Here is an 18,767-nt window from a genome sequence, read left to right on the forward strand (position 1 = left end):
TCCTCCATTATAAGACATTCTGATTTACTGGCCCATTCTATGTCTGTACACAGTTGTTCATTATACTCCTAGTCATTAGGCCTATAACACACTCCTACCCTCATTTTTGATTTCCTAGTGCTTATTATCATGCCAAACTGACTCAACATTGCACTGGCCACTCATGCCCACTGGATGTATCGCCTTAGATTTTGTGCACTTCTTAGCCAAGCGCATAACACATTCCCCTTTCTGTCCTGTCATTCCCTTTTGTACAAGACTGCACAAGGACTTCAGTGAGTGTGAATGGGTGTAGTTGGGTCCACCTTGATGCAGAATGCAATTACACACAGGTCAGTTCTGCAACTGACCTAGTTGCGGCACTCGATATCAACAGTGGATACTGAATCCTAAATCAGTATTAAAGACAGCAAAGTGTGTTTTATATATTGGATTTTCTTTACTTACTTTATGTACAATAGATATGTCATAAATGCAAGATAACATATTTAGACTAAGGTAGATTCTGTGTTTTTAAAGTTCTTAGTGAGACCTGGACACTTGAGATTCCTAAACAAAAACAATGGTGCTCGTGATGATGGCTGCTATTGTTACTACATAGGTACCCTCTGTTTTTTTTCCAGGAGTCTACCTGCCATGTACATTTCTCACTAAAACTTAATGGAAATTATAGTATAGACATTGATATTAAAGCAAACCTTTTGTAACCACTGTAAAATTGCTTCTGACAAAGTTTTTGTTATTATCAATTAACATTTTACCAAGTGAGAATAATTCACGTTCACCCCCCCCCCCTTGGCAAACTTAGCTTAGACACTGATATTATACCAGCACCACTGCGTTTTTAGGTTTATAAGTTCCCACTGGAAATCCCAAGACACAGACCCTATCAATTCCAATACAATATTACCTAAAGTTTCATTCCATCATAAGTCAAAAGACAACTCACTGTCCAAAAAATACGATGAGAAAATGAAGGATTCTGACCTATCATTAAAGAGATCAAAAAATGAGGGCAGTAAATCAACAAAACCCAGATAATGAAGACAGCAACCTAGGACAGACTTGACTTCTAGCAAACTGCAGTGAATTAAAACTCGTTTGAGCAGAATCGCCTCAGTGTGAAGCGATACTGCTCTCGAATGATTCTGAAAAGATACTGCATATACCAACATGAAGGAACAAGACAAAACCACGGGGGAATTAGACAAAACCACGGGGGAATTAGACAAACAACCCCGGTCTGCCCTGGACAAAGTAACTGGCACAAGATCAAGACTAGAGGATTTTAAGACAACTCAGTCTGGGAGAATAACATCTACTGTTAGGAAGAAAATCATCAAGTAATGCACTGAGTTAGAGTGTACAGTCACTGACCTGTACACTGAAAATCAAATCCTAAAGGAAAAAAATGGAAACTAAAAGAGACCGAGTAAGCAACACAGTGCTAACAATCCCAAACCTATTCCAATGTCTTGAAAAATAACCATTTGAATCCTTTTATAACAAAAAAGGACATCCTAACATATTCTGCAGGCAATGTGAAGGGAGTGATATAGAACAGAAGTGCTAAATGGTAAGATTAGAGAATTAGAAGGTGCCTCGAAGAAAAAAACATGAAAAGTAATGTAAACGGGATTAGCTATACAGCTTCACATTATATTCATGTATTCAGTCTGACTATTTTCAGCAGTTTTGATCAGAGTTTTTTAGTTTAGACAAGCCTGGAGAAACAAATTCAAGATGCACACAGCATCAAAAACTGTGAATGGTAGTTTATATTAGCATTGGCAAAATGATCCAAGGAAGCAAAGCTTATACAACAACAGAAAAAAAAAACTACTCACTTCCGCAACATCAAGTGGAAGTTTATTCCAACAATCAATTTCTCTCAGGTTGAATTCAAATTTCCACTTATCTTTTCTACGACTATCCTCTCTGAATTTAATTTTGTTCCATCTGTTAAAGAGTAAATATGCCACACGAATTTACTTTATATTTAACCCTTTTAAAATCTTGAACTTTCTGTCACCATGCAGAGATGTACAGCTTTAAAATATTTCTTGGTAAGAATATCCTTCTATATCCTCAACTATCTTAAAACTTAAATAAATCATTTTGAATAAGTTAAGATCATTAATAGATATTAGAACACCTCTTACAACTGATTTGTATATTTTATTGATATCAGTGGTTGTATGTGTGGGGTATAGGAATTCATTTATTATTTTTGTAGAAAAAAGTTTTTTTAACAACAGAAATGAAGAAATGGTTCTTTATCATGCCAGAGATGAACACCTTAAGATGTCAGTTGTGCAATCGAAAAATGATAAAATGTAACAGATTCATATCTACTAAACTCGTATTTTTTGTCTCTAGAGCAAAAATGTGCACAAATATCACAGCCTACAACCTGACAATGAATACTACTTCCACTATACTGACATTTCGCATTTGTAATGTAATGTAATGTACCATGCAAGTAAAATCCATTGTTAAGTGAATAACAGTCTAATGCTGCAATACATGCTTACCGTAATAATTTGGCCAGTCCAGTTCCAAGTTGTCCAAGACTACCTGCAAAGCATTTCAAATGTTTTGTGTCAGCCTGAAAAATCATGTTCCATGACATGCTGTTAATAATAAGCAGTTAATGTTCAATTATGCAACTATTACTGAAAAAAAAAAAAAAAGAACTAAGAGCATTCAATCAAGACATAGGCAGACCAACATTTTTGTAATCTGTTTTTGTTAGGAATATTAATATCACAATACTACAATTAAAGTAACTGAAAGAAGCTATTTGCTTGTTTAGTATTATAATAAAATAAGTTGCATATTCCAAGCAACAAACGTTCTCAAAAAAAAAAAAAAAAAAAAAACATAATAAAAAATAATGATGATAAAATAAAACAAAAAATAAAAATAAAATAGGGCATATCACTGCACAGTACAGAATAATATATGACATATGTATATTATTGTTTATCATTTCACACAGAATAATATATATTTCTATAAATAGCTTTTTTTTTTTTTTAACCGCTTTAAATCAGTTTAAGCAAATAAATTTTAAATGTTAATACGATAAAAACTCAAAACTTTATATTCATTTTGTCTCTCTTATTCAAAATATAACTTTTATTTACATTTTCTTTCAATATCAGCCTGATGGGTACAATAAGAGTCAGCCCAAACTACAGACCAGAGGTTCTTGGAAGAATGTATCACTTTAATTGTTTAAATAAAAAGCATTATTTCAACTTTAAAGATATACAAAGATAAGTATATCTAACTATAAAATATAATTATCATAAATATAATATAATTATCAGAGAACCAAAGTCCAAAAATCATCAGTTTCACATAAAAACTGAAGATTTTTCATGAAAATGAATGCAAGATCTTGAAAGTAAAAAGAAAAAAAAAAAAAAAGATAAACTGCAGCCATTATCAACCCACTGTAAGATGGAAGCCTCCTCAACAATTCATGTTGAGGGAAATGGACCATAATCTGCCAAGCTGGTCCAGTGCAGGTTTGCAGTCAGGGGCTTGAATCCCAGTCTACTTAAACAGCGTGTGCTGCTGCACTCCCGCTCCTGACCACTCAGTCAGGAGCGGGAGTGCAAAGACACGGAGGCCTCAGGACCACTAAAGATGTGGGAATATTTCATAAGTGCGAACAGTGTATTCTCACAGTGAGCAGATCAAGGGGTATTCTCTGCAGTGGTGTCCAACCTTTTCCCGTACAGGAGCCATATTCAAATTTAGATTTCTTTTGGGAGCCACTTGATTGAGTGAGTGATCCGACTGAGTGATTTGAGAAAAATTAGTGTGTTACATTTTCTATATAAATAAGATCTTTATTGTAAAGTTCATCGGTACACGCAGGTACCACAACCCTACAATACTCTTCGCGGCATCATGCCAGGGGTTATCTTGTTACATGAAAAAGGAAGTTTCTGTTTTCATGTTACTATTTTTTTTATTTTCAGGCTATATATAAAAAAATGCAAATTCCCAACACTTATGTGTAACAAATCTATGTCACTAATTTATTTTTTAGATTTTATTAAAATTATAAAAATATGACTTTCTTTTGTTTTTCAAAAAAAACCTTACTTTTGCCTTTAAATGCTCACTGCTTAAGATGAATATAAGGTGAATGAATAAAAATAATGATACACCTAAAATTGAAAATATTCGAAAATTTTATTAAGTACAATACACAATTACATTTACTAAACAAAACATTTAATCGGAATTTTCTTTTTTGATAATTAGCAAACTTTAAAATGCTGTTTTAGTTCACTTTCCGCACGAGCCGTATGTTGGACACTGCTGTGAATAAACTGTAGGTGCCCCGTTCGAGAATTAGGAGGGAGTGCTTTTCTTTTACCCCGACAAATAATCATCTGTTGTTTCGCAGTGCATTATCCACTTTCCCTCTCTCTGTTTACATGGTCACAGTAGCTGAATATCAGAATGACAACGACATTTTGGACATTTAAAAAAATAATAAAAAAAAAAAGAAAAGAAGAAAATTCAAATTTAAGAACTATTGACAATATCTATGACGAACAAAGGAAAATGAGGACAATGACGGTACTAAAACCTTCTAAACACGAAATGTTGGCATTTGGTAAGAACGAAGTTAGAAAATTGTCAATTAGGCTTCAGTTTAATGAAAGAGATGCAATTCATGAATTTCGAGAATACCTAATCAAAAAGACGGTTTTGGAAAAATTGAAGAGCATTTGATGAAAGCTCTGGGTACGACATCAATTTTATCAAGTGAACGTGAACGAGGATTTTAACACATGAATCTGATTGTTAGCCCAACCTCGTGGCTGCTTCAGAAACGTCATTCAGCAACAGACACAAACAAGAAAAGAAGTCGGGCATAGCGTGTTGGATGAGAACTCAATAAAATTTTGGAATATTCTATAAAAACTTTGAATTTTTTTTTTACTAATTTTTACTTATCACTTATTTTTTTATATTTATATACATTAAACATTTTTCCTCCTAGTGATATTTATTCGGCCAATAGGAGAAGAGGGATGCAGGTTACGTGCGAATACGCAACAAATACTAAAATATGTACCGGAAGCTTGTTTTACCACAGTAAAACAAGCTTCTGTTTAAGCGTGTTCATGCTAATAAACCTTGTGCACACACTTTGTTTATCTAACATGACCATGCGGTACCATTCTCGATTTCCATATGTAACGTATTTATGTATTCATAGCTGAGGAAGAGAGAGACAGCATCGAAAGCATCTGTAAGTATTTTATTTTATCAAAAGCGAGTGCAGCCAGCAGGGGCGAAGCCCCTAATATACTTGAATAATAAATTTATGCTTAATAAACTTTATGTTAATATACTTAATTTGTTGTTCTTATTCCAAAAACATTACTACTAAAGTAACAATATCAGGAAATAATTTTCTAGAATACTGTACTTTTCATGTCCTTTTAATTTTCAATTTTTCCTGATAGCAAAGAATGAGTACAGGCACCTATTCTTTTACAAAAAAAGTACTGTATATATATATATATATATATATATATATATATATATATATATATATATATGTTTGTCTGTTTGTTATTTGGTTTTTAGGAGCATTAGCAACTAAGGCCATATTGCTCCGGGATATGCGGTGGTCATTGCCTGACCTTTCCGCATCCTCCGTATTTGGTGGTGACAGGCTCAAACCCAGGTCTAATCAAGAAGCGTGTGCTATGCACTGCTGCTCCTTCCCACCTGGCTACAGAGGCGCCATATATATGTGTGTGTGTGTGTGTGAACTAAACAAAGTAATTTAAAAGAAATTTAATTTAGTTGTAAAGCATTTCTTTCTCCTGATTCGCCCACTATTAACAGAGTGACATAGCCCAGCTGTGTCACTATTAACAGAGTGACATAGCCCAGCTGCAAAGGAAACGGTGGAGAAACTTTAAGACATTTCTCATCACTGAAATTGCCTCACCTAGAAACAATGAGTAGCATGAAAATTTAAATTTATAACTGCAACATATATGTAGAAGTTAAACTATTAGTATGTCAAGCTGATTGGCATAAAATAATGTTCAGTAACATTCTACAGTGTTGATCATGCATTCTCTGAAATAGGAATCTGAAAGTGCTATCAAAATGTGTAAGCTTTGGCAGACAAACCAGTGAAGCTGAATAACCATGTAAGAGTGCACAATGCCTGTAACAAGTATAAGGCAATGTTATGTACACTGACTAATTTTGAAAGGGGTTGGATCACTAGGTTGTCAGAAGCTGGATGGTCCAAATGGCAAATGTTCACGTTGATAATGATACCAGAACCACTGGATGCCATTGGTAACAACAAATATAGGAAGGTACTTAGACACCATTCCATCACTCTGGTAATATCAGAAGAATGTCAGAATGGAAGAATTACAATAAGAGCAAACATCTCAGTATCTGCCACATTTCCAGAATTGTTATGCATCCTTGTCGGCATCTACAGATGGGAGCATGATTAGCACACAACTATGAGATGTGAGGCTGAATTCCTGGCCCAGTACATCACATCCTGATACAGGCTGAATTATCTTTGCTCGTAGGTGTTTTCACACATGCATATGGCTGTCACTGAATCCCAAACAAAACAACAATTCATCACTAAAGAAAACACAATACCATTCTTGTCCAGTGACAAGACAATCTCTGTGCACCACTGCAGATGCTGGAATGGCATTTGAAGAAAGCAAAGCAACAGAAGGTGTTGCAGAACAATGTTACTTATATACAATTGAGTAAAACTGTTCCCTAATATTGGCAGAGATGGGAACAATATTATGATGTTGCAAAATTATTTAGATTGTATCAGATCTGTTTCCTGTCACTAATTAGAAGAGTCAGTGATCCAGCCATTCTTAAATTCTTTTACACTACCATAGCCCTGTGATGTCTTCATGTACATTTCTGTACCCATTGTTGCTGAGACCATCTCACCATTCGGGAATAGTAAACCATACAAATAGCAATTTCCCCACGTTGACCAACCAATGATCCTATCCTTTTCAAAGTTTGTCAGTTGTACTCATTACCTTACACATTTTAAGAATACTGCACTCTCTTAATATGCCATTCACTCACCATTCTGTTTGCCTGACAATCCACTGATTTTCCAAAGCCTTCAGATTCTTACATCAAAGAAGTAATAGACCTATTATTGGAACATTCTTCTGCACAAATCATATTGACATGCTAATTGTTTATGTTTCTATATATGTCACAGAATGCACATAAATTTTCATGCAAATTCATCCATTCTTTCTAGATGAGGTAATTTCAATGATGAGCTATGTATAATGGCTTTTCAGCTGCAGAAGCCGGAAAGTTACAAGAAAGATAAGCATAATTCTTGAATATTTAAGAAAATATTCTAATAGTGAATAATTAATATTATTTACTATTATCCAGATTTTATAAATTTTATTAAGTATTTAATAAATTTTGAATAACACATACTGCTATAAAAGCTGGAAATAGTGTGGTATTATTATTGTATTTGCATATCATAGTTTTACTGTGGTTAGTAATGTAGTAGTGAAGTAAGATGCTGTAGTCTTAATTTTTTAAATGAAATTATGCATCACTAGATCAGCACAGCATATGCAAAAAAGCAGTGAGGATGCTTAGACTTGTTAGTGGGTAAAATTATCAAAGACAGTTCAACAAATAAAGACATTACTTGCACTGTGTAATAAGCATGTAGAACTGCCTACAGCTGGGCACCACACACAGCAGATACCTTTGTATAAGCAAGAAGAACAGAGAGTGAGAAAATTAAGCAGAAATTTTGCATTTTGTTGAATGAATTTGGATGCTTGAAAAAAAAAAAAAAAAAAAAAGAGCAATGGGCTGAAAGAAACAAAACTCAGCTGCCTAACACAAGTCTACCCACATGGTCCGACTGCACAAACACCACCATAAGCAAAACAAAATGGTTTCATCAGGTAGCAGGTAAACTGGAAATATCTTATGCAATAAGGATAGGTGAAATAAGAACGTGGTACATTTGCCAGAAGAAAAATCTGATACTGTAAAACATTAATCTTTTAGGAGTACAAAACAGCAATCATTATTAGTAGCAACGTGTACAGCAATATCATAAAAGGTGACACTGCTGTATATGTTGGTACACAATAATGTTAAGCATACACAATCCGAGGTTTATTTGACAGGTGTGATGTGATGTTGAGAAGCCAAAGAATGGTAGGAGGCAGACTGTGATGGGGACCTTGTCAATCAATTCAACCATGGAAAGATTGTGCAAATCTCGTAAGGATAAAATTTTTCTCAGCATGGTCAAGAACACTTATTAACATTAGAGACTTTTTACAGAGATAGGATACACTTGAAAAGAAGAGGCACATGAATATTTGCTGATGCAATGTCAAGGCAGGATAAGGTAGATTGGAAAACTGTTAGTTTGGCAGGGAGGAAGGAGAATACACAGACTAATAGCATAATGACAACCATAAGCAAAAGTTCGAATCGATTCTTGCATTGTATCTATTGGGACATGTAACAGCTAGGAGATAGCAGTGGTGGAATTACAAGGTTTACTGGAGGTCCAAATGGGCCTAGTAAATATATATGGCAGTTAATAAAAACACAAAGAGGTATACATTTACTTGCTTATACCCTAATTCTAGGTATATAATAAATTTTGATGAATTTAAAATATTGATCGAGTCATCAAATGCTGAAATGTACAAGTATCAGAGACGTGGAGTCACTCTGATACAGGGGCCACAGAATTTGAATTTAACGATTACAACAGGCATAGGAAGAACAGACCTTACAAGAGAGGGAGACATATTGACATGTGTTTTTGTAAAGAACAGCTCCAAGAATTTCAGTTCAACTCCACCTCTCGTCTCTGTAAAGAACAGTATACCTCTATAAAAGGGCCAGATGTGTGATTAGTGTGAATTGTGTGTTATGTTCTTCTGGCCACCTTGCTACCCAGAAGTATCTATCACCTGGAAAGGTGATTCCTGGTACTCATCCACACTGCAAGAAGGTGGGCCAGTCCCAGTAGGGCACATACTGTCTCAATTCAAGACAGTCTCATCCCTGATGTTGCCAAAAGGTGAGAGATTCCTCTGGGGCCCCACTTCAGAGCAGAGCAGAGAAGGGGGAGGAGGAAAACATGGTGTTGGAAAAAAAAAAAAAAAAGAGAGAGAGAAAGGAAGGCTGGGAGCAAATCCCAGGAGGGAAATCCACTGAGAAACACTGCCTTCCACAAGAAAAAAGATAACGCTGCAAAAAAAAAAAAAAAAAAAAAAAACATACATTCATTCGTACATATAAATTCCATAGAGAACAGTATGCCCTTCAATCCAAGGGCACTCTCATAATTATGGCTAAGGGTTTGCTTACCTCCTTTGCTACCTACCGTAATATAACTGGATAGATTTCATCAACCCCAGGTGCCTTTTTTTTTTATGTCCACCTTCAACAATTTCTCCTCCACTTTCCTTTCAGTTACCATAGTTATTTAACTCTTCATTAGTTTTATAAACTTCTGGCATCCTCTCCCCCAAAGAATTCCTAATGTGTGAATGTAGATACAAAATACCTATTCAATTTGTCCACAACCTGAGCAGGGTCATCAGCAGTAAAACCACAGACAAGTTTCCCAATATTTATATGCATTCCATGCACTTTTCTTCTCTGCCACATGTCTCAATAGTTCATCTCGCATCCATTTAGATCTAAGCCTTTTATAACATTTCTTCATTAATATGAAAAGCCTAATAGCTTCTTTGATTACTTCCCATTTAGAATTTGCTGTTGGTAACATCATCAGTTGGTCCCACTGTGCAGAATTTAAAAACTGTCTGCAACTGTAGTCACCCTTACAAAGGCAAAAGTCTTTCCCTTTACCCTTGACAGTAGTTATGTCCTTAATTAACTTCGATTGCTGCCACCCAATGTCTCTTTTACCAGCAGATTCTTAATGCTGGTAAAAGAGACTGAGCTGAGTGAGGTCTCTCAAGAAAACCCTCCAGACATACTATCAAGCAGTTTTCCTCCCTATGGTTACCTGTGCTGCTCGGGCATGGTTCCATGGGATGGTGATTATTAGATTACAAGCCAAACTTTTGTCAATTCAGAGGACAATACTTTTGACAGTTTTACAGGTTTGCCTCACTGTATTCACAGGTGACAACTATAACCATACCTCCTTGACCTCTTCCTGGTTTTTCAAGGCTTATATTAATGAATGCGAAAGCAGATTCATAAAGAATATATGGGCATTACGATAGATATACATTAGGATGTAAAATAGGTTGGAGTGACCTTGTCAATATGTGGCAAACAAGATGGGACACATCATGAACTGGTTAAGAAAGTGAGATATTCATTCCAGAGGTCTTTTTCATGATGGATAGAAAGCATGAACCTGCGATAGGTTTAAATGCTCTCCATGCCTATGCAAATGAAGTCTTCAATAAACTGAAGCTTTTAATTATGGCTACAACAACAAATAGGGCTAGTCATTTGTAATACAATACTTCAGATATATATTGAACAGTGTTGAAACTGGTTATCAGCAGTGATTCTTCATGCATCCTAGAGATAGCTGCAGTAAATTTTCCAACTTTTCTAAACAAAAATGAGAGATGAGAGTAGAAATTAAGTTTATAATCAATTGTAACTCTGAGATATTTTGCTTCTGTCCATTTATTTTAACCTGGGATGGTCCATTGAAATCCAATTTAGTTTTAGTGGGACTAGTAGTTAGTTTATTTTGAATGGTCCATCTGTACAAATCAATTAATACGAGATTTGTGACTGTCTCCAAAGCATGCCTTGAACTGCCTCCAACTAGTATAGTAAGAGTATATATGTAATCATTTTGAGTAGTATTCCACATGAGTGGACCCAGGATAAAGTCCTGGGGACACCCTCAAGTGACATTACGTGTAAACCAGAAAAACTTGATTTTAACAATTATCTGGAGCTGAGAGAAATAGGTGCTAAGTTATATAGTTGTTTAGGGCAGTTGGCAGATAATCTCTCAAGAGAGTTTTCCCACCAGATGGAGTTGAATGCTCCCTCAACGTCCACGGAAATAGCTAATAGATATTTATCAGGGAGTTTGATATGAAGAACAAAGTCCACCAACGCAGCTCTACAAGATCTTCCGGCACAAAAACCATATTATTGAGGTGATAGTAAATTAGCTTCTTGTAAAACAGGTAATTCCAGAAGCCATATGACATTCCAGGATTTTCCTCATATTTGCCAGTAAAGGCAAATATGGGGAAATAAGATTGTGATCAGTTTCAAAAGTGCTACCTTCCACATGGATGGGAAAGTTTCTTCCATTAGATATTTATTAAAGAGTCTAAGCAAAATATCTGGTCATATCTTAAAAAACTTTAAAATAAAAATATTCTCTAACAGATCCATACAGGGCATTTTGTAATGTTTATTTTCTTAGTGACTGGAGCAAGCTCATCCATAGTAAATAAATCAGTGTTTCTGTTAGTTGTGTAATTAAAATTAGCTTCCTGAATATAGGAATGGATATCTGTGTCCAAATCAACATCTTCCAAAGGAAAAGATTTTCTAATAGTATTAGTATTGGCCATTTGGTACAAGGAAGCCTAAGGCTTATGCTGCACCAGCCAAAACAAAAAAAGAAATAAAATAATAATAATAAAAAAATATAAAAGAAAACATATAATTAATAAATAATAAAAGAAAAGGAAACAGACACCCTACATATTTCTCTCCTCCTGTAGGTAACCACCCAGCTGACCTCTGAATTTCCCCAAATTGTCAGTCTCTACCACCCATCATCATCACCACCAGCCATTTTCAATCCACTGCAGGATGAAGGCCTCTCCAGCAACTTTCTAGTTCCTTCTGTTTTGAGCACTGGTCATCCATTTACTACCCATAAACTCATGAATTTCATCTATCCATCTCCGCCTTTGTCTTCCAGGTTTTCTTCTAGCTCCTCTTGGGTACCATTCTGTTATTTTCTTAGTCCATCTGTCATCATGTCGTCGAGCCATGTGTCCTGCCCAAGACCATTTTAGTTCTTTAGTTTTGATAAGAATGTCCTTTACTTGAGTTTGCTGCCTAATCCATGTGTTTCTCTTCTTATCTAACAGTCTGATTCCTAATATAATTCATTCCATTCTTCGCTGTGTAGTTCTCAGCTTCTCTTCCATTCTTTTGGTGAGTGCCCAAGTTTCACTTCCATAAGTCATGGTGGGGAGTACACACTGGTTCAGTATTTTACGTTTCAGACAAACTGGGATATTGCTCTTCAGTATATGACTATATTTCCTGAATGCTATCCATCCAAAATTTATTCTTCTCTTGACTTCCAGCCATTTATCATTATTACAGCTAATACCTTGTCCCAGATAAGTATATGACTCCACCTTTTCAATTACTGCTCCTTCAATCATTATTTCCCTTTCTGTGGCATACTTGTTCATCATTACTTCTGTTTTAGCCATATTCATCTTTAGTCCAAAATCCTTACTAACTGTGCATAACTGATTAAGATTTTCCTCTAATTCTTTGGGATCGTGGCTTATGACCACGATGTCATCTGCAAATCGTAAATGGTTTAGTTACTCTCCGTTCACATTGACTCCTTTCTGCGACCAGTCTAATCGTCTGAAAGCTTCCTCAAGGGCAGCAGTAAACAGCTTTGGAGATATTGTCTCCTTGTCAAACACCTTTCTCGATTTTAAATTTCCTACTGTCTTTGTCTAGTCTAATAAAGGAGGTAGCATTCTCATATATTTTCTTCAAAATCATAATATGTGGGGTATCTATGCCTTGTCTTTCCAGTGCCCGAAACATTGCCTTATGCTGTATGGAGTCAAATGCCTTTTCATAATCCACAAATGCCAGGCATAATGGTGTTTTATATTCATTTGCTTTCTCCATTAGCTGTGATATTACATGAAGGTGATCCATAGGTTGAGAATCCTGTCCTAAAGTCAGCTTGCTCTTTCGGTTGATTCTCATCAAGTATTCTTTCTAATCTGTTAGTAATGACCCTTGTGAACAACTTGTAGATGTGGGATAACAAGCTAATTGGTCTATAATTTCCGATTTCTGATTTATCTCCTTTCTTATGCAGCAAAACTATGATTGCATTATTCCACTGCTTAGGCGTCACACCTTTTCTAATGCACTTTGTGAAGAGCCTTGCCAGTTTTTGTGTTATGTATCTTCCTCCCAATTTTAACAACTCTACAGTAACTTCTTCTTTCCCCGGGGCTTTCTGATTCTTCATTTTCTTCAATGCATGTTCTACCTCATCAGGAAGAATATCGGGTATGTCGTATGTGTTGCTAATTTGCAATCCATCTTCCCCACTGCTGGCATCATTCCCTCGCTCCTTGTATAATTCTCTATAGTAATCTTCTGCTATTTGAATTATGCCTTCTCTGCTGTTTATAAGTACACCATCGCTATTCTTCAGTTTCAGTATCACTTGTCTTTCTGTATTACTGCTTATGGCTGCTGATTTAAATCTGTTTTCCCTTAATGCTTGTTCTACTTTTCTTGTTTTAAATCTTCTTATGTCCTCTCTGAGTCTCTTTCTAATGGCTTTGCATAACTCAGTATACTCAATTTTTTCCTTGTCAGTGTTTATCTTGCTCTTAATTTTTCGGCTTCAGTTCATCATAACAAGTGTTTCTTGACTAATTTTTTCTTCTTTGGATTTCTGTTTCCCTATAGGTTTCTTGGGCTTTATCACTTTCAGAAAGTTTTAATATTCCTCGTCGATATCTTGGTCCTCAGCAGTCTGCAGAAGCTCAAACTTGTTCTTAAGTTTCAGTACATACTGCTTTTTCTCCTCTTCTGTTATCTCAAAGACCTTAGTATTATTTACTCGAGTCAGTTTTTTCCTTTCCTTTCTTAAATCTATATCAAGTGTACATCTTACCATTCTGTGATCACTTCCAACATTTACCTTATTCAGGATGGTAACATCATTCACAATATATCTTCTGTTAGTGAGGATGAAGTCGATTTCATTAGTTGTTAATCCATTTGGACTCTTCCATGTCCACTTTCTGTTCACCCTTTTCTTGAAAAAAGTGTTCATTACTGACAATCCTTGAGATTCTGCAAATTCCACAAGTCTTTCGCCTCTTTCATTTCTTTCACAATTTCCTTTAGTTCCCCTTTCTGCACTGTTTTGTCTTTTTCCAACCTTAGCATCGAAGTCCCCCATAATAATAGTGTAGTAGGTTTTCTGCTCATCTAGAAGACTCTCAATTTCGGTGTACATTTTCTTTAACCTCTTCATCATCATGGCTCAATGTTGGTGCATAAATCATTATAACCTTTAGCTTGTACCTCTTAGAAATCTTGAGTATTAGTCTTGACACCCTTGGTGATGTACTTTTGAATTCCAAAATGTTGTTTTTTAAATCTTTATGGACCAGAAACCCAACTCCAGCTCCACTCCTTTCACTGTTTCCATTGGTGTACAGAAGATTTCCACTTGATAAACTTATAAGTGATTCATTTCTTCTTCTTCTTTCAGCCAAACCGATGATATTCCAATTCACATTTTCTAATTCCTTTTCCAGCTCTAATATCCTGTCTTCACCGATGAGCAATCTTACATTGTAACAGGCCAAGTTCAGTTTCCGTGCATGGCAGCCTGGTTGTACCCAGAGATTCTTAGTACCCTCTGCTTCCACTCTGATCCTCTCGCTGCCATAAGAGGGGAAGTGAAAGCCGCTGGGGACTGAGGGCCATTTGTTTTGTCGTGCTGTCATATGCTGGAGGGTTTGGTCTTTTCCTCTTCACGCTGACCAGGCGTCTTGAAGAGAACCACTCTACGTTTGTTGCCACCTAAGTGACGTAACTGGGCTTACCATCGAGAAGATGTGCATGAGTGGATTTTAGGGAGGCAGGCCAACCTGAACTCCTAAATCTTCTGTAATAGAAAGATATTGGATCCATCAGTGTTTTAGACTGAGTGGCTGATAACACACAGGATCTGTTTCCCTCTAAGCCCCTATAAGCAACTTATTCCAGTAATTTATAACTCTCTGGCTAAAATAAAACTTCCTGCAATCCATCTAAACTTCTTCCACATAACTTGAATTTATGGACCCTGGTTCAAGAATCATTTATAAGAGTGAAAATTTCGTCTGCATTCATTTTACTTAAGCCTCTCAGAGCCTTAAACACCTCAATCAAGTCTCCTCTAAGGAGCCTAGTTTCCATTTTTTTTTTTTTTTTTAGGTGCAGTCCCCATACTTAAACACGGTATTGCAAGTGTGGTCTAACAATAGCCTTGTATAAGGGGATTATGCCGTCCTTATCTCTACTAGCAAATATTTGATAAATCATTGATAGGACACCATGAACCTTCCTTGCAACCTTTCTGCAATACTCTGAGAACCTCATGTCTGACCATATCGTAACTCTCAAGTCCCTTTCTTCCACTACTGACTTTAGTTCAACTCCACCAAGTGTATAAGTTATTTTGGGGTTACAGTTCCCAAGGTGTAAGACCTTGCATTTTGCTAGATTAAAACAAAGCTGCCATTTTTCTAACCATCCCTGAAGTTTATCTAGGTCCCTCTGAAGAAGCTCTGCTTGACAGTGATCATTAATTACTCTACCATTCTTGACATCATCTAAAAATTTAGACATCACACCCTCTATTTCTTCATTGATGTCATTTAAGAAAATCAAAAACAACAGTGGTTCCAATACTGATCCCTGGGGAACCCCACTTCTTACAGTAACACAATCTGAGGAATAACCATTTATCACAACCCTCTGCCTCCTGCTCTCCATCTAGGGATTTTCCCTGTGATCCCAACCTGTTCCAGGTTATAAAGTAACTGCTCATGTGGGACTGAGTCAAATGCTTTGCTAAGTCAAATCTAAATAAATAATGTAGAAATTATTCCCTAAATCCAGCTCATGAGTGACCCTGTAAAAATAGCTATTCAGGTTTGTTAAACATGATTTTCCTTTTACAAAACCATGCTGTATCCTTCAGAATTCCATTTCTATCTAAATGATCCTGTATTCCACCCTTGATCATTGCCTCAATGATTTTCTGTATTACCGAAATTTGACTGAACAGTCAGTAATTTCCCACTACACTCTTAGAACCGCCTTTATGTAGTGGCATTACATTGGCACTTTTCTAATCCAATGGAATCTTTCCTAAATCCAGCGATGCTCTCATAATTAGCCTTAAAGGTTCAATGCACTCACTTGTCGCCTCCCTTAAGATTATAGGGTATATGCCATCAACCCCTGAAGTTTTACTTGCCTGTAGGCTTGAAAGTATTTTCATTAAATAATCATGGGAAATTTCAATATCATTAATTACATATTTTTCAACTTCACTTCCAGAATTTCTCATTGACAAAGGGTTTTTCTTCTGTAAATATCGATGCAAAGTAACTGTTGAGTTCATCTGCAACATTAGCTCAGGTTGCTAATACTATCCACATCCATTACATAAGGGACCAATCTGGTTTGTCCTTCTCTTCTTTGCATTTATATATGTGAAGAATTCCTTATCACCACTCTTTGCCAGCGATTTCTCATAATCTGCCTTTGCCACCTTCACCTTTTCTGTGGCACTATTACAGATCAATTTGTAGCTGATATAGACTTCAGTACTTTTTATTGCTCTAACTTTTCCATGCTATCTTTTTCTTCTCAAGTAATCTGGTAACTTGATTATTCATCAAACTTGGAATCCTCCTTGTGGAGTATTTTTTTTAATGGTATATATGCATTAAAGGCTTCTGTGTTTTAAAGGTATACTATAATTCAATTGTATTCACTCTCTGTGAGATATCTACACAGTAAATAGAGGCCATGTAACAACCTTAAGCAATCATAATTTCCTTTCCTGATATTATAACCCATTCCTTTGCTTTTAACTACTGTTACTTCTCTCATCGTCATCCATGTAGATCACTTCCTGCTATTGGTTCCTGTACTGTCAGCCTTATTATGTCATTTGGTTCTTGGGTGAGGATCAGATCTAGAATATTCTTTTCCCTAGTACTTTTCCTGACATGTTGATGCAAATAACAATCATCTAGTTCAGTGCTTCTCAACCATTTATCATTCTCTTACCACCTCAAGCATTCTTTACTTACTGCAGACCACCCAGGTAGGGTTTCTTTGTATCTACAAAAAAACTAGTATTTTGCTGACATTTCAAAAATTCTGTTTTTAGCCACGTATCCATGTTGTTCAGTATACTAGTTGTTGTTGAGTATAGGGCTGATATTAAATTCCTAAAATAAATAATTCCAATCAGTGGTGGATTATGCATTTGAGGAACCTGAGATGCAAAGTCTGAAGGCCCACCTAAAATTTTTAAATATTGAAATTGAAAAATTTCAATCTGATTCATCCCTTTCCTTCTAGAGTTTACATAAGCAAAGAACTCTTTGCTGTTTTTCTTTGCATCCTATCGAGGATTTCTCGTAATCTGCCTTCACCTGCCTAACCTCTTTTGTGACTTGATTACAAGACAAGCTTATATCTGCCATAGGCTTCTGTGTCGCCTGATAATTTATATGCATCCCATGCATTTTTCTTCTCTGCCACTAGCTACATTAATTCATCTGATATCCATTTAGGCCTAAACTTTGACCAATATTTCTTATTTGGTATGAAAAGCCTAGCCGCCTCCAAGATTAAGTCCCTGAAAGCTTCCAATTTAGAATTCAACGTTGGTAACATCATCAGTTGATCCCACCGTACAGAATTTAAAAATTGTCTGAGACCCCTGTAGTCACCTTTAGGAAACAAAAGCCCTTTCCTTTAGCCTTGATGGTAGTTACAACTTTAAGCAATTCCCATATCAATACATTGTGATCACTGTCACCCAGTGGTTCCTTTATCTGCAAATTCTTAATGCATGAATAATCACTGCTGATAATCAGATCAAGAGTATTACTCCCTCTGATTTCCTCTCGAACATGCTGCTGTAGAAAACAGTCAAAAGCTGCTGTAGAAATAAATCCAAAAAAGTCTTCCTAGTGTGAGAGTGACAATCCCACAAGTTCCAGTAAATATCTGTAAAGTTAAAATCCCCCATTATAAGACTTTCTGATTTACTGGCCCACTATTTCTCTGAACAATTGCTCATTATACTCATCAGGCCTATAACACACACACACACACACACACACACACACACCTACTCTCATTTTTCCTTTCCCAGTGCTTATGTCACACCAAACAGACTCAACATTGCATTGTCCACCAACATTAATTGGATGCACTTCTTTAAGTTTTCTGCATTTCTTAACTAACAGCATAGCCCCTCCTCCCTTCCTGTCCTGTCTATCCTTTCTGTACACATTGTACTCCTCAAATTCAAATTCTGCACTGCTTATATCTGTGTGACACCATGTCTCTAATATCCCAACAATCTGCCTTTGATGTCTTGACCAGCACTTCAAGCTCATCAAATTTATTAACTATACTCCTAACATTGGTGTACATGCAAGTATACATGCACCTGTTTCTGCTCTTAGTTACCTTAACACAGCCCATGTATTTATTTGTTCCACTATGACTACTGGAAATCTCCATTGCCTTGCTTTCCATGCTGCTGCTCATTCCAATAGAAGCAGTGCAAGAATCACTTTTGCCCCTGCCTGCGGCACTGTTAACCGTTTACTCTGTGTATCCCCCCTTATTAATATGCTTTGTAT

At 36.1% G+C, this 18,767-nt stretch overlaps 1 protein-coding gene across 1 annotated transcript in view; it reads right to left on the reverse strand.

Moving 5' to 3' along the window:
- Tdh (L-threonine dehydrogenase) overlaps positions 1 to 18,767 on the reverse strand; it is a 156,653-nt gene that overhangs the window by 108,213 nt on the left and 29,673 nt on the right. The window contains exon 3 of the mRNA XM_090380883.1: positions 2,535 to 2,577. Coding sequence (XP_090237009.1) covers positions 2,535 to 2,577 — 43 coding nt within the window. The remainder of the gene's footprint in view (positions 1 to 2,534; positions 2,578 to 18,767) is intronic.

Source organism: Mastigoproctus giganteus, chromosome 9 (assembly GCF_048544385.1).
Source record: "Mastigoproctus giganteus isolate SK-2022 chromosome 9, ASM4854438v1, whole genome shotgun sequence".
Taxonomy (NCBI): Eukaryota; Metazoa; Arthropoda; class Arachnida; order Uropygi; family Thelyphonidae; genus Mastigoproctus; species Mastigoproctus giganteus.